This window comes from Cherax quadricarinatus, chromosome 46 (assembly GCF_038502225.1).
Source record: "Cherax quadricarinatus isolate ZL_2023a chromosome 46, ASM3850222v1, whole genome shotgun sequence".
Taxonomy (NCBI): Eukaryota; Metazoa; Arthropoda; class Malacostraca; order Decapoda; family Parastacidae; genus Cherax; species Cherax quadricarinatus.
This window is the reverse complement of record NC_091337.1, coordinates 13,097,363-13,114,531: the sequence shown is the minus strand read 5'-3', so window position 1 is coordinate 13,114,531 and position 17,169 is coordinate 13,097,363. Positions and strand designations below refer to the sequence as shown.

At 43.5% G+C, this 17,169-nt stretch overlaps 1 protein-coding gene across 10 annotated transcripts in view; it reads left to right on the top strand.

Annotated features, from left to right (window-relative positions):
- LanB1 (laminin subunit beta-1) overlaps window positions 1-17,169 on the top strand; it is a 229,242-nt gene that overhangs the window by 28,808 nt on the left and 183,265 nt on the right. For 8 of the 10 annotated variants that reach the window (XM_070094536.1, XM_070094535.1, XM_070094534.1 and 5 more), the window contains exon 3: window positions 14,919-15,137. The exons of the other annotated variants lie outside the window; for them this stretch is intronic. In XM_070094536.1, the coding sequence (XP_069950637.1) occupies window positions 14,919-15,137 (219 nt within the window). The remainder of the gene's footprint in view (window positions 1-14,918; window positions 15,138-17,169) is intronic. 10 annotated transcript variants of the gene reach the window in all.

Sequence of the window (17,169 nt, the reverse complement as noted above, 5' to 3'; positions counted from 1 at the left end):
CACTAGGAGAAACGTTTCGGTCCTGGGACTCTGATCACTTCTAACAGACAGGCCAGGAATGACCGTGTATGTGTGTGGTGTGAGAGACAGGTAGTGACCTAACGAAAGAACGTATGAGGTGAGATCATGGGCTGCTTGACGCAAATCTTTAGAAAAAAGTGCTCACTCGTTTTTCCGTCAGTTCAGTACTTGCGCCTCACTCCTCATGCTTATGCATGTCATATTTGATCACTGTATGTTGGAAGTAATCAAGGTCCCAGTGTTTGCTCACTTGTCTTTTTAAACCTGAGTCGTTCTTGTTGTTATTCCATAAGATCAAGTAGATACTTGAGGAAGATTGTTGAGGTGTGGACACTATCCTGGCCAGCTCTGCCGCTAGTATGATTTGTAATTTCCTCAAGCACATGGGCGTGTAGCTTCTGAGATTTATAGATTATTGGCTGCATAGGGGTCATCAAGACATTTAACCTATTCTTAATTATCAACATTAATATTAAAAAAGGGTTAAAATAACAGCGTATATACACAGATATACACAGAGAGATATACACCTCTGCTTTTATTCCTTAGGTTAACAATGTCTGTGGTGTAAAAAATATCAAATTTTCGAGGAAAGAGTGTGGGAAGGTTTAAGATTGTAGGAAATACTGTGACTTCTTTGTTAAAGAGATGTGGGAAGAAGCATCATACTGTAATGACGATAATTTGAAGTTCATTTGTTAAAACCACATCAAATACCTGGAGGGGTATACCTGGAGGGTGTTTTGGGGGTCGACGCCCCCGCAACCCGGTCAGTGACCAGGCCGGTCGTGAACTGGCCATCCATGATTATGCTTTCTCGTGAGGCTGTGTTATCAGTACCGCTGGCTGTATTATTTTTATTTTCTTAGGAAAGCGCTGCATGCGTAGGGCTCTTATTGCGTCTGGGGAATGGGAGGTAATCCGGTTTGAGCCGAGGAAGGGGAAGGTGGCACCAGTTCCTTGGATTAAGAGCCCATCATAAAGAGAGCTGCATTGTAGATGCAGGACAACAAGGAGCCACAACTGGACTCCTCAGAACACTTCTTGTGTACGTCTTGTGTGTAAACACTATTACACACGTACATACACATACATACATACATATACACGTACATACATATACACGTACATACATATACACGTACATACATATACACGTACATACATATACACGTACATATACACGTACATACATACGTATATACATACATACTTGCATACATACACGCATCCACACATTTACACACACACACACACACACGAGCTATAAATCGACCCCTGCAACCACAAATAGGTGAGTACATATACATGCATGCACACGCGCGCGCGCACACACATACACAGTTGATGGACATAGCTAATTACTAAAATAACAGTACTCCCTGATTACGCTATTAACAGGGTGTTCATCAGTGCTGTTTGTTAGTGTAATGTGCTGGGTAGTCTTACACAAAGGTGTCTTAGTCTTGAACACTGCTTGAGGTACACTAGTGATGGTGCGTGTGCGTGCGCGTGCGTGAGATCGTGCGTGAGGTAGTGCGAGGGTGTGCGGGGCTGGGGGGAGTGGTGGTGGTAGTGCCCCTGGTGGCAGGAAGTGGGGGGCGTAGTCGGTATCAAAGAGTGTCAGGGGCGGAGTATGATAGCGCCAATCCTCCCTCCTTCTCTCCCTCCTTTCATCCTTCCTTCTTTCCCTTCCTCCCTCCTTCCTTTCCTCCCTCCTTTCCTCCACCCTCCCTCTCCAAGCTTTCCCATTTTCACTAATCTTCATCCTCCCTCTTTGTTCCTTCTCACTTCTAACAGTTTTGTCACTGGTCATTCACTGGTGTTGTCACTGGTCATACACTGGTGTCACTGGTCATTCACTGGTGGTGTCACTGGTCATTCACTGGTGGTGTCACTGGTCATTCACTGGTGGTGTCACTGGTCATTCACTGGTGGTGTCACTGGTCATTCACTGGTGGTGTCACTGGTCATTCACTGATGGTGTCACTGGTCATTCATTGGTGTTGTCACTGGTCATACACTGGTGTCACTGGTCATTCACTGGTGGTGTCACTGGTCATTCACTGGTGTCACTGGTCATTCACTGGTGGTGTCACTGGTCATTCACTGGTGGTGTCACTGGTCATTCACTGGTGGTGTCACTGGTCATACTCTGGTGTTGTCACTGGTGATTCACTGGTGTTGTCACTGGTCATTCACTGGTGGTGTCACTGGTCATTCATTGGTGGTATCACTGGTCATTCACTGGTGGTGTCACTGGTCATTCACTGGTGGTGTCACTGGTCATTCACTGGTGGTGTCACTGGTCATTCACTAGTGGTGTCACTGGTCATTCACTAGTGGTGTCACTGGTCATACACTGGTGTTGTTACTGGTCATACACTGGTGTCACTGGTCATTCACTGGTGTTGTTACTGGTCATGCTGTATAGCCCTTGTGGCTTAGCGCTTCTTTTTGATTATAATAATAATGTTACTGGTCATACACTGGTGTTGTTACTAGTCATACACTGGTGTCACTGGTCATTCACTGGTGTCACTGGTCATACACTGGTGTCACTGGTCATTCACTGGTCATACACTGGTCATTCACTGGTATTGTCACTGGTCATTCACTGGTATTGTCACTGGTCATTCACTGGTGTTTTCACTGGTCATACACTGGTCATTCACTGGTGTTATCACTGACTATTCACTGTTATACTCGTTCTTTCACCATACACTTATCGTTGCACTCCTGCTTGTCACTTCATTGATCGTATTCCAGCAGAGTTTCTTTTCAAACTGAGGAGTCCTGATCTGAGCCCGAGCATCGGGGTGATCTTCCCCGTTTACACAATCACAAGTCACTGACGGGAATTATCAGTAAAGAAATTGCATTATTATTATTATTATTATTATTATTATTATTATTATTATTATTATTATTATTATTATTATTATTTTTATTATTTTGTCAGTAAATTATTTTCCTGATGTTGACTTGTGAAGACAAGACAAAAGCCGTAGAATCAGTTTTTATTGTCTTGTTTTGCTCTGTGTAAAGCTTTTATCAAGTTTTGTTTCGCTATGTTGAGCCTTATCATGATTTTTCTCACTCTATAGAACTTTATTATTTTTCACTATGTAGAGCTTTATTATGTTTTGATCTGTGTAGAATTTTATCATGTTTTCCCCTTTGTAGTGACAACTAGGTAATTTTTATTTCATGTAGAACTTAATCGAACGATGTTTCGCTGTGGAGAGCTTTATCAAGTGATGTTTCGAACTGCATGTTGCTTTATGAAGGCATGTTTCCATCTGTGTAGTCTGTAGAGCTCTTATCAAATCAGACGACTTGATGAAGCTCTATTCATCGAAACGTTGTCCCAATAGTAGCTTGTTCAACAATCTGTCTTGTCGTTATTTGTCGCGGCGTTTTGGAACTAGTTGAGATCTGTTGATCTTTCAATGGATGTCAGGGATGTGTCTGACGTCAATGTCACATAAGATCACAAGAATGAAGGAACACTTCAGCAGGCCTACTGACCCATACTTGGCACGTCTTTCTGAATTTTGCATCCCTTAACACTCGTATATTTATCCAAACTATTTTCAAAGCTACATATTGAATTAGCGTCAGAAACCCTTAATTAGCATGTTAGGTAAAAAAGGACACAGGTACAGCTGTGGAGAAAATTTTTCCTCCAAAGAGGGCTAAGGCTCATTCTGGCCATGGGCAAGACGAGTCTGGCCCATGGTCGGGCTCCGGGAGTAGGAAAGACTCTCGAAAATCATCAAAGGTAAAGGCATATCCTACACTGGCAGTGCAGGTGCAGACCAAGGGGGTCACGACTCCTCCCTATTTCCATTAACAGAGATGAAAGGAGATCTTATGTCTTGCAACGAAGCTTCATTAAGCCATACCAGAACATCCATATATCTTATCATGTGTTCATTTTTCTATGGCCAATAGGTCCCACAGAATCTTAAAGAGCAACTAATGTGACATTTTATTGCGGTAACACTTCGCTCTCCAGGAGCTTAAAATGTCACATTATTTGCATGTGTGTCCTGTTACGGACCATATTGTCGGTAATTCTATCATCATGAGCGATGTTAGACTAGTTCCACTCGAATCCCACGCTTCTCATTCTGTACTAATAAGTAAGTAAGTAAGTAAGTTTATTCAGGTATACACAAATACAGTTACATAGAATTATCATACATAGCAGCATATGTGTAGAGAACCTAGGATAACCCAAAAAAGTCAGACAGTGACTTATTTCCATTGGGGTCCTTTTACCTTATTATTATAATATAAAGGTTATAATATTTTATTATTCTATAATGAAGATAACATCTTATTATCATACTAAAAAGACTATCTACTACACGAGGGTCATTAAGACTATCTACAATACGAGGGTCATTACTAGGAATAAGGTAAAATTTACACGTATGTTAGATAAAAAATAGAAAATTATTCCCCTCCCTTTCTGTAGCTACATTCATCAGACACCTTTTGGCACTCTTCTTGAACTGGTTCATGCTATGACTGGCTTTGACATGTGCGGGTAGTCTGTTCCATTCCTTTATTGCTGTACAATAAAAGGTGTTTGAAGCCTGTCCAATGACTGTGGGTACTACAAAGTTGTGCTCTCTCCCCCTAGTACTATGATTGTTTTGGTTCCCAACCTTGACAAAATTGACAGCAAGATATTCTGGACACTGTTTGTGAGCAATTTTATAAACATGATTTAGCTTCAGTTGTTTTACTCTGTCTTCAACATTCAGCATATCCAACTGCTGTAATTCATCCTGGCCTACATGTTCTCTTGGTCCCAGCCCCAGGATGAATCTTACGATTTTGTTCTGGGTGATTTGCAGTCTATCTTTCAGTTTTTTTGTCAAGGCAGAGTACCATGAAGAGCAAGTGTAATCCATATGGCATTGTATAAGGGCTAGACATAGGGTCCTGCGAGCCTCAGTAGGTAGACACTGTGCTTGTCTATACAGGAACTTCAGTCTGGCATTCGCTTTCTTTACTACACTGTTCCCTATCAATTCTCCTGACATGCATGGGTCAAAGGGGATTCCCAAATATTTTACTGATGAAACCAAAGTGATGGGCTCCCCATTACATTGAACATTAAAATTATTTACCCTTCTCAGTTTATGTTTCGTGCCAAAGAGAATGGCTTCAGTTTTCCCTAGGTGTAATGATAGTTTGTTGTCTACTAACCATTTGCTGCAGGACTCCAGATCCAGTGTTAAAACATTAGCAATATCTTGTGGGTCTTTACCTGACACTAACAGAGCACCGTCATCTGCATACAGTAGGAGTTTGCACTTGACACTGATAGGCATATCATTGACATAACACAAGAATAATAAGGGACCCAGAATACTACCTTGGGGAACTCCACATGTTATCGGCAGGGGTTCTGATTCTGTTTTGTTGATTTTGACTATTTGTCTCCTGTTGCTAAGGTAGGACTTAAACCAGTCTACAGAATATATTATTATTACACAATATATTATTACACAATATATTATTACATAATATATTGTGGTTGACAGTATCGAAGGCCTTTTGCAGGTCTAAGGTTACCATACCTATGAGGTTCCCCTTTGACATTTCAGTTCTCAGGTAATCCATCAGATTAATAAGGGAGGTGTCGGTTGAGTAGGATCTTCTAAAGCCCGATTGATAGCTATGGAGAATGTTGTTGTCATTAAGGTACTTAACTACTTGAGAATACACCGCCCTCTCTAGAATTTTAGATATTATACTGAGTATACTAACAGGCCTATAGTTGCTTACATCAGACCTACTATTTTTCTTGAAGATAGGAGTAACTCTGGCCTCCTTGAACCCCTCCGGTACGGTATTAGTGGTGATTGATAGATATTTTATGTGAGCAATAGGGATTGACAGTTCAGAAGCACCATCTTTTAGGAACTTAGACGGGATGTTATCAGGGCCTGTGCTCTTAGTTGGGTTTAACCTGCTTAGTTCTTTTTGAATAAAGTCATGAGATACACTTACTAGTTGACAACTGTTTGGGGTTACCCCTTTATTGGTACAGTATGTTTGAAACTTATCAGAGTCTGTGTTAAAGGTATTTGATGCAGCTGGTAGTTTACTTACTAGTGTTGATGCAACAGATGTGTAGTATGAATTAAAGCAATTTGCTACCTTAGATGTTTCATGGCATACCTCATTATCGATAGTGAGTACTATGTTAGACCTATCTACTGGCTTATGGCTATACCCCAAATGTTTTAGTTGTTGCCAGAGCTTTCAGGGGTTATGCTTATACTCTTCAATTTTTGAGCAGTAGTGCTTTGCCTTTGCTCCTTTTATAAGTCTCTGTACTCTGTTCCCCACCCTTTGGAATTCATTTAGTGCTGCAATATCCTGTCTGTTTGCTTTAAATCTTTTTAGCAGCTGGTCTCTGAATTTCATATTATCTAATATCTCAGTATTCATCCAGGGTTCAGTTCTTCGTTTAATCCTAACCTCTTTAACTGGTGCAATATTATCAAGGATGGTAGTGAACATTGTTTTGAATTTTTCCCAGGCATCGTTTACGTCCGTGCAACTTGTTATCTCTGTCCAGTCACAATTGTGTAGCCTATTTACCAGTGTTTCTTTACTGTAGTTTCTAGTTGACCTCATTTTTATTGTCCTGTGTAGGCCTATCCTATCCCTAGTGATTTTCCTGGTGCAGTAAATGATGAAATGATCACTAAGACCTGTGGTAATGACGCCTGACTGACTAATGTTCTCAGAGTGGTTACAAAGTATGTGGTCAATTAGGGTGGCTGAGAACTGTGTGATCCGGGTTGGAGTATTAATCTGTTGTCACTTCCTCTTAATGGGGAGTTGCCTTGATGTTGGTGAAGGGTTCTTGTTCCAAAGAATTGCAACTACCCTTCTCTTTCAGACCTGATAACCTCCCATTCCTCAGGCGCTGTACGAGTCTTATGGAGGGTTAGCGCTTCCACATGAATATAATAGTAATAACAATAATCTCTTCACTTGGTAAGACGCTTACTTCCTGTCACGTTCCTCTTTTTCACTCCTCTGTTGATTTTCCTCTTATACCTGTTTTTCATTGATGTTTACCTCTTCATTTCTTGTTTGCGGTGAGCGAATTCTTCATTTTTCGAGGTGTATTTACGATAACGAATTTGCTACAGGAACATCTTTTCTGCATGCATATTTGTGTGAGAGTTTGTCGGTACATTTGTAATCAAATTTGTGTGTGTGTGTGTGTGTGTGTGTGTGTGTGTGTGTGTGTGTGTGTGTGTGTGTGTGTGTGTGTGTGTGTGTGTGTGTGTGTGTGTGTGTGTGTGATTATTTTATATATTAAATAATATACTAGGTGTGAGCCTGAGCTGGGAGACCTCAGTGGTGGAGGTAGGGCGGGGCGTGAGGATATGAGTATATGAATGAGTCACTGGGTTCCCTTGGTCATGTCCTGGTGGGTGTCTGAGCCAGCTTTAACTCCCCAGTCCTGCATTATTCTCCCCTCCACCTCACGCCCACACCCCCCAACCCATCTTCACGCCATCACCCACTAACTTCACGCCCTCACACCATAATCTTAAAGGTGTAACACCTATATTCCTCAGCTTCCTTTATTTTTTTTTACAACTCTTGCCCTTCCTCCCAACCCTTACTACCTGCGTCCGACCTCTCCTCCACCAGGAGCTGAGACTCGACCCGCTGCAACCACAATTATGTGAGTATCAGTCCCCTCCCACCCCGTCCCATCCTACCCATCCCCAGCTGTTCTTCCATCCTGGCTGGGGTAGTAGTAAGACAAGTGGCAGCTATCTCCTTGGCATCAGGAGATCTCCTGGGTAATTGTGTTGTGTCTGCTCTTTAGTGATGCGTGTATGTAGGTGGCCATTGCATGGGTGGCAGTGGGTGTTTGTGGATGAAAGTACGCGGGAATTGGGTGGCTGTGGGCGGGAGTAGAAGGGCACTGTATGACTGTGGTCAGATATAGTTTATGGGTGGGTATTTAGGGGATGGTTTAAGAAGGTAGTGCAAGTTGAGTTGGCAGGTGAGTGGGTGGGTGGGTGGGTGAAGTGTCCGCCCACCCAGCCGCCCGCCCACCCGCGGCATAGGAGAAAGTGCTTTTCCTTGTTGTGTATTGCCTTCGTCGTCACGATCTATTGTTTCTCTTTCTCTGAAACACTGCCGGAAATCTTCAAGTGGAAACTCTACAAGTACCTCTGCCAATTGTCGGATCAATCAGGCTGTGATAGTTGTCTGGGAAAGGGGGCCCCTAGTAGCCGCAACCTAGTTGACCATGCAAGCACCAGACAAGCCTGGCCCAAGGCTGGGCTGGGGGAATAGGAGAACTCTGGAAACTCATCAAGGGTATGAAGATTGAGACACTTATGCAGCATATGGGAATCTTTATTCAGGAAACGTTTCGCCACACAGTGGCTTCATCAGTCCAATACAAAGAGGAAGGCGTAAGGAGAGGAGGAGAATGAGGTAATCAGTCCCTCAACCTGGAGTCGATGTGTTCAGTCCATCAATCTTGTAGAATGTACAGCATAGGGCCGTAGACGTGGCTTATATACTGTAGTGAGGTGACGTGAAGCAGATGGAGGCGGGGTCATAGTGGTACCATCCACTAGTCGAAGTAGGTCTTCGTCCAAAGGTTGAACAAGTGTTGAAGAATTCTTTGTAACAAGATTCCATGATGCTGCAGTGTCTGACAGTTGTGATGAATGGTTTGAAAAACCGACAAGTTGAAGATTGAGACACTTATGCAGCATATGGGAATCTTTATTCAGGAAACGTTTCGCCACACAGTGGCTTCATCAGTCCAATACCTCTTTGTATTGGACTGATGAAGCCACTGTGTGGCGAAACGTTTCCTGAATAAAGATTCCCATATGCTGCATAAGCGTCTCAATCTTCAACTTGTCGGTTTTTCAAACCATTCATCTCATCAAGGGTATATTAAAGGTAACCACATCCAAAGAAGTAAAAAAAAAAAAAAAAGGGACACGGTCGTTTCAGCAATGAATGTTAGTGGTGTCACCCTTGGATGTGCAAAATGTTACTGGATATGTGGGCCAACAGGCCGCTAACAGTAACAGTGTTAAGTAAAAGGACAAGTGCAACTAATGTGACATTTTATTGTGGCAACATTTCGCTCTCCAGGAGGTTTATCAAGCCGGCTTGATAAAGCCGGCTTTTACCTAATAAATTGTGGGTAATTCTAGCATATTATCGGTAATTTACCTAACATATTGTCCGCAATTCTACCAACCTTAATACAGTAACAACATGGTTGACCACGCAAACCTGTCCTCTGTGCCGTGACCTGAGAAATTCAGATTCCACAGCAGAGGAATTATACGCTTAAGAAACATCAGTTACCTGGAGCCACTACCGACTACCCGGTGGAGCGTTGACACTGAAGAAGTCTACAATATCCCTGGATATTGAGGCATACTGTCGACGTTAATGAAGAGGACAGAGAGGTTGTAGAAGCACTTATTGTGACAAAGCTTCGCTCTTTTTAGAGCTTTATCCGGTCAGAGGCTTGGTAAAGCTCTGCACGGAGCGACACGTTGTAACAATAAAAGTTTGGTCAACCTTACTTGTCACTATACAAGCTGCAAGTGCAGGAGGAAGCCAGAATGCGCACACCAGGCATATGTACACTACCCATCCTACCACCACCACCACTCCAGTACACTACCCATCCTACCACCACCACCACTCCAGTACACTACCCATCCTACCACCACCACCACTCCAGTACACTACCCATCCTACCACCACCACCACTCCAGTACACTACCCATCCTACCACCACCACCACTCCAGCACACTACCCATCCTACCACCACCACCACTCCAGCACACTACCCATCCTACCACCACCAGCACTCCAGTACACTACCCATCCTACCACCACCACCACTCCAGTACACTACCCATCCTACCACCACCACCACTCCAGTACACTACCCATCCTACCACCACCACCACTCCAGCACACTACCCATCCTACCACCACCACCACTCCAGTACACTACCCATCCTACCACCACCAGCACTCCAGTACACTACCCATCCTACCACCACCACTCCAGTACACTACCCATCCTACCACCACCACCACTCCAGTACACTACCCATCCTACCACCACCACCACCACCACCACCACTCCAGTACACTACCCATCCTACCACCACCACCACTCCAGTACACTACCCATCCTACCACCACCACCACTCCAGTACACTACCCATCCTACCACCACCACCACTCCAGCACACTACCCATCCTACCACCACCACCACTCCAGCACACTACCCATCCTACCCACCACCACCACTCCACACTACCCATCCTACCCACCACCACCACTCCAGCACACTATCCATCCTACCCACCACCACCACTCCAGCACACTACCCATCCTACCCACCACCACCACTCCAGCACACTATCCATCCTACCCACCACCAGCACTCCAGCACACTACGCATCCTACCCACCACCAGCACTCCAGCACACTACCCATCCTACCCACCACCACCACTCCAGCACACTACCCATCCTACCCACCACCAGCACTCCAGCACACTACCCATCCTACCACCACCAGCACTCCAGCACACTACCCATCCTACCCACCACCAGCACTCCAGCACACTACCCATCCTACCACCACCAGCACTCCAGCACACTACCCATCCTACCACCACCAGCACTCCAGCACACTACCCATCCTACCACCACCACCACTCCAGCACACTACCCATCCTACCCACCACCACCACTCCAGCACACTACCCATCCTACCACCACCAGCACTCCAGCACACTACCCATCCTACCCACCACCAGCACTCCAGCACACTACCCATCCTACCACCACCAGCACTCCAGCACACTACCCATCCTACCACCACCAGCACTCCAGCACACTACCCATCCTACCCACCACCAGCACTCCAGCACACTACCCATCCTACCACCACCAGCACTCCAGCACACTACCCATCCTACCACCACCAGCACTCCAGCACACTACCCATCCTACCACCACCAGCACTCCAGCACACTACCCATCCTACCACCACCAGCACTCCAGCACACTACCCATCCTACCCACCACCAGCACTCCAGCACACTACCCATCCTACCACCACCAGCACTCCAGCACACTACCCATCCTACCACCACCAGCACTCCAGCACACTACCCATCCTACCCACCAACAGTGACACAAACAGATTTCAACGTTTCCTGGCTACGCCTCCTTGAATCAAACCTCAGTATATGCCATTTCCCAGGCGCTGTATGATCCTTGCAGATTTAGCGCTTCCCCCCTGAATATAGTAATAACACCTTTTGTTACGCTCCGCCTCGATTTTGATGAACGTGTCGCGAATGTTCGGTTAATTTGTGTATTGTCGTTAAATATACGTTTGTGTTGTTTTACGTAGCCTGGTCTAAATTAGGGCAGGGAAAATGATATTTGCAGAGTTATAAGAGTCTCATAAGAAAAGAAATGTACTAAACTGAACAAACACACACACACACACACACACACACACACACACACACACACACACACACACACACACACACACACACACACACACACACACACACACACACACACACACACACACACACTGCCAGAACTGACATGAAGGAGTCCACACAGTATTCTTGTTATGGAGCTCAGCAGAATCAAACGTGCCAACAAAACCTGCCATTCAGACCAGCCCTAACATAATAGCTTTATTTTTGCCAACATACAAGCTTCGTAAACAAAGTATCTTTCATGCATGACCTACCAAAGAAAATGCATTGTTTGTAACCTTCACAGAAACCCATACCAAATTTTTTTGGGCCAATGTAGAGGTATAAATTTATATTATAGATTTAAAGGAGTAAATAAGCCTCAGGAAGAAAGAGATTTATATGTGAACGATTTACGTTTACCTGGAGAGGGTTTCGGGGGTCAACGCCCCCGCGGCCCGGTCTGAGACCAGGCCTCATGGTGGATCAGGATCTGATCAACCAGGCTGTTACTGCTGGCCGCACGCAAGCTGACGTACGTACCACAGCCCGGTTGGTCAGGTACTGACTTTAGGTGCCTGTCCAGTGCCTTCTTGAAGACAACGAGGGGTCTGTTGGTAATCCCCCTTATGTATGGTGGGAGGCAGTTGAACAGTCTTGGGCCCCGGACACTTATTGTGTTCTCTCTCAGTGTACTCGTGGCGCCCCTGCTTTTCATCGGGGGAATGTTGCATCTCCTGCCGAGTCTTTTGCTTTCACAGGGCGTGATTTTCGTGTGCAAGTTCGGCACCAATCCTTCCAGGACCTTCCAAGTGTATATTATCGTGTATCTCTCTCTCTTGCGTTCGACGGAATACAGATCAAGGACCTTCAACCGTTCCCAGTAATTTAGGTGCCTTATCATACTCATGTGTGCCGTGAAAGTTCTTTGTACACTCTCCAGGTCTGCAATGTCGCCAGCCTTGAAAGGGGCCGTTAGTGTACAGCAGTATTCCACCCAAGAGAGCACAAGCGATTTGAAGGGAATCATCATGGGCTTGGCGTCCCTGGTTTTGAAGGTGCTCATTATCCATTCGATCATTTTCCTTACAGATGAAGTAGATACATTGTTGTGGTCTTTGAAGGCGAGATCCTCTGATATTATCACTCCCAGGTCCTTCGAATTACTTTTCCGCTCTGTTGTATAGTTGGAATTTGTCATATACCCTGATACATTTTTAATTTCCTAAAGTTTCCCATATCTGAGTAGTTGAGATTTCTCCTCGTTGAACTTCTTATTGTTTTGAGTGACCCATTCGAAGATTTGGTTGATGTCCACTTGGAGTCTCACGGTGTCTTCGATGGAAGTCACTGCCATGGTAATCCGGGTGTCATCCTCAAAAGAAGACATGGAGCTATGGCTAACATCTCTGTCTGTGTCAGAAATGAGGATGAGGAATAGAATGGGAGCAAATACTGTGCCTTGTGGAACAGAGCTTTTTACCATGGCTGCCTACTACTTTACTCTGTTTACTGTTACTCTTTGTGTTCTATTTGTCAGGAAGTTATAGATCCACCTGCCAACTTTTCCTGTTATTCCTTTATCACATATTTTGTGTGCTATTACACCATGATTACACTTGTCGAAAGCTTTTGCAAAGTCTGCGTATACTACATCTGTATTTTGTTTATCCTCTACAGCATCCAGGACCTTGTCATAGTGGTCCAGGAGCTGGGACAGGCAGGAGCGACCTGCTCTAAACCCGTGTTGCCCTGGGTTGTGTAATTGATGGCAATCTAGATGATTGCCGATCTTGCTTCTTAGAACCCTCTCAAAGATTTTTATGATATGGGATGTTATGCTATCGATCTGTAGTTCTTTGCAATTGCTTTACTGCCACCTTTGTGGAGTGGGAGTATGTCTGTTGTTTTTAGTGTGTGGGATGACCCCTGTGTCCATGCTCCCTCTCCATAAAATGTTGTATAGAATTGTTGAAATCATCAAAGTTAAACTTGAGAACATCCTGATGAGTATCCTCATATACGAAGCACCGCCAGCAACGGCAGAACAGAGTCGGAATACATACAGAGTAAGAACAAGAAAGGAGCCTACAGCAGGCCTACTGACCCATGTTATGTAAAAGGACACTAGTGCAGTTAATGTGACATTTAGTTGCATTTGTCCTCTTACCTAACATATTGTCGGTAATTCTACCAAAACTACTATTACTGGCCCATGTTAGGCAGTTCTAACTCACACCCACCCTGCGACTTATTTTTAATTAAAGCTATACTAGGTTTTAGCTTCAATGACGCTACTCGGGAGTTTATTCCACTCATCCAAACCAATGCGAGCTGTGAGTGACTAGAAAGTCCTGCACTTAATATTATCCTACTAAGAGATTTTACTCTCCCACACTTAGTGTAAAAAGATAGAATCTCAGCAATCAGTTAACAACATTGTCTTGTAGACACTGTTATTAACTGATTGTAGAAGACGAAGGAAATACTGTACAAAGGATGTATAAGTCACTTAAGAAATGCAGCAAATCCCAAATGTTTGTCTCCTAAGGAAAATCTAAATGCAAAATATTGTATTCTGTGTAGAGGAGGTGCATACTAAGGCTGGTATGGTATAAGTAAACCTTAATTCATATTCTGACAAGCAGTTTTAAAAGACACGTGAGCAAACACTAAAACATATTTATTACAAAACGTTTTGGGCCTAGGACCTTGATCACGTGACCTTTGTATGTTTAGAACCGAAACTTTTTTTAATAAATTTCAGTGACTATTAAGTTGTACGGGTTAATAATCCGAATAAAGTTATACTGGTCAGGCACACCTAGACGAAATACGAGTTTCTGCTTAACATAGTTAAGCAATTTCTTTTGATTTCTAAATTTCAATTTGAAATGCAGATCACATACAATACTTAAGTGGAATTTTGTCTAAATTATTTTCAGATGGGTGATATAATATGAAAAACTATTATGGTGTTAAATGGTGTTGAATACAGATTAGTTAAGCATCACATAGCTGGTGATTAGAATCGCACCCTGGGGACAAAATTAACCTAATTTGCTTGAAATGCTCTGCTTAACAAGGGACTTTCTATATAGTAGTATGTTATTAATGTCAGATAGGCCTGTATAGCTTGTACATGTACTTGTAGAAAAATATTATATTTGTCTCAATAGGTAGAGCTGGAACTGCCCTTAAACACCTCAATATACTTACTCACACGTATAATTAATATTTATTATGATTAGCAAGGAAGTGAGTTATGTTAATGTTCGGTGTATTAGTGTGAGTGTTGCTAAAGTGTGGTGGTGCCTGGTGTGCTGGTGTAGGTTTGAGCAGTGAGCAGCCCCACTACGACTACAACCGCGATGGCACTCAGTCAGTGGGGGACCAGAGTGTACCATTACCAACAGGAGACCTGACACCTGTCGTGGAGAGTGTACTGTCTGACGAGAGTGTCTTGTCTGACGAGGGACAGCGGCAGGCAGTCAGGACCAGAGCCAAGACTTACCGCACCTCCTCCTCCAGCACCAGAGTCATCCGTCCAGGTATTCATCCTTCGGCACTCCTCATTCCATTATGTTATCACTGCATTCCATCATGCTATTACTGCATTCCATAACACTATCAAATAATTTCTTAATGCTGTCACTGCAGTCCATCATACTAAGGGTATGCTCAGAGGTGCTGCTTAGCAGTAATGCACTGCAGTATTTTACCAACATGGGTCACATACCTGAGCATAATCTGTTTTCTCATTGATATATTCGCTTCATACATTATCTCTAAACTTAGCACCACCATCTTGGCTTTATATGTACTATTATAATTTTAACTTTTCGTATGTGATGCATCTTGTTCATATGTATTAGCTTCACTATGTATGTTGCTCTTTGCCTGAATATTGAATGTTTGTAGCTTGTCTGCTTGGTAAGTTCCGTTTGCTTCATATTTGTTCACTTAACTAGTGGGTGTCTCTTGGTCTGGGCTGTAAGAGAGACTTGTGTGTATTATGTGCGCCCCACCCTTCCTGCATCACCATGTTTGCGAGTGTTGATGTCTTAAGGCTGGGCTCAAGATTGTAAGTTGTGCACCTGGTGATCTCAATGAAGATACTGTGTGGACCATCCCAGAACCACTACTTTAGCCATGGCTGGTCCTACCTGATCTCAATGAGGATGCTGTGTGGACCATCCCAGAACCATTACTTTAGCCATGGCTGGTCCTGCTTGATCTCAGTGAGGATACTGTGTGGACCATCCCAGAACCACCGGAAGCATGCGCTACTTTAGCCATGGCTGGTCCTGCTTGATCTTAGTGAGGACACTGTGTGGACCATCCCAGGACCAGCAGAAATATGCACTGCACTGCTTCATTATTCATGTCTGGTCTTACTTGGTCTCTAATTCCTCGTTGATTCAGCCTCTTAGTAGGAAACGTGTTGGGTCATTAACTATAGATTGTATGTCTGTACTTTCTACACTAAGTGCTATGGGCCATTACCCTCAAACTTTTTTTACAGTAATGAGACAGACTATAGATGACGGAGCCGCTGAGAGTTGATAGTGACACCGTTAATAACTCTTCCCATCTCACACTAACACAGTCTTATTAAGTAGAAACAGTGTATACTTATTCGTTTGATTTTTGCATATTGTTGACGTTTACCAGTAGGTTAGCATGTATGCTGTTAATGTACCAAGTAGTGTTTATATTGGTTTAGTCAGGATCATCTTTAGAAGTAGAGATCTGCACTCTTACTGTGTAGATCACTACATTCTTTCCTGTTTCCCCTGCATCCACCCCTCTCCTCCTCCATACATAATACACATTACCCTCCTCCACAATTCACACACTCCTCCAACATGCTCTTTATTTCCAAACCCACCTTCCCAACACTACATTCCATTTCTTTGCACCTCCACACCGCCCCAACACTACATTCCATTTCTTTGCACCTCCACACCGCCCCAACACTACATTCCACAACCACATATCTCAACGTCGCCCTTTCACTAATCTTTAGGTCAAACAATGATTCTTAGACGAGCTTTGCTTTATTTAGCTTAATATCGCCTTATTAGACTCGACAGGATATCACTTTATTGGACTCGGTTTACTGGACGAAATATCACTTCATTGGATTCATTTTAAGGGACGAAATAAAATTTTATTGGACGAAATATGACTGTTGAGCTCACAATATCACTTTATTGGAAATGTGACTTTATTACAAGAAGTACCGCTTACTGGATAACGTATCTGATTACTGCATGAAATAAATCTTTACAGCATCAAATATAGTTTTACTGTATTTAATTTATTGAACAAAATATAATTTTATTGGACGAAATATAACTTTATTGCATCAAATAACTACTGTTTCACACTGTAGTTACTGTAGTTTCACATTGTAGCTACTGCAGTTTCACATTGTAGTTACTCTAGTTTCACACTACTTTAGTTTCACACTGTTGCTACTACGGTTTCATACTCTAGTTAGTCTGGTTTCACACTAGTTACTTCAGTTCCAGACTGTAATTAGTCCTGTAGAACGTTACAACTTGACATAGAGAAGGT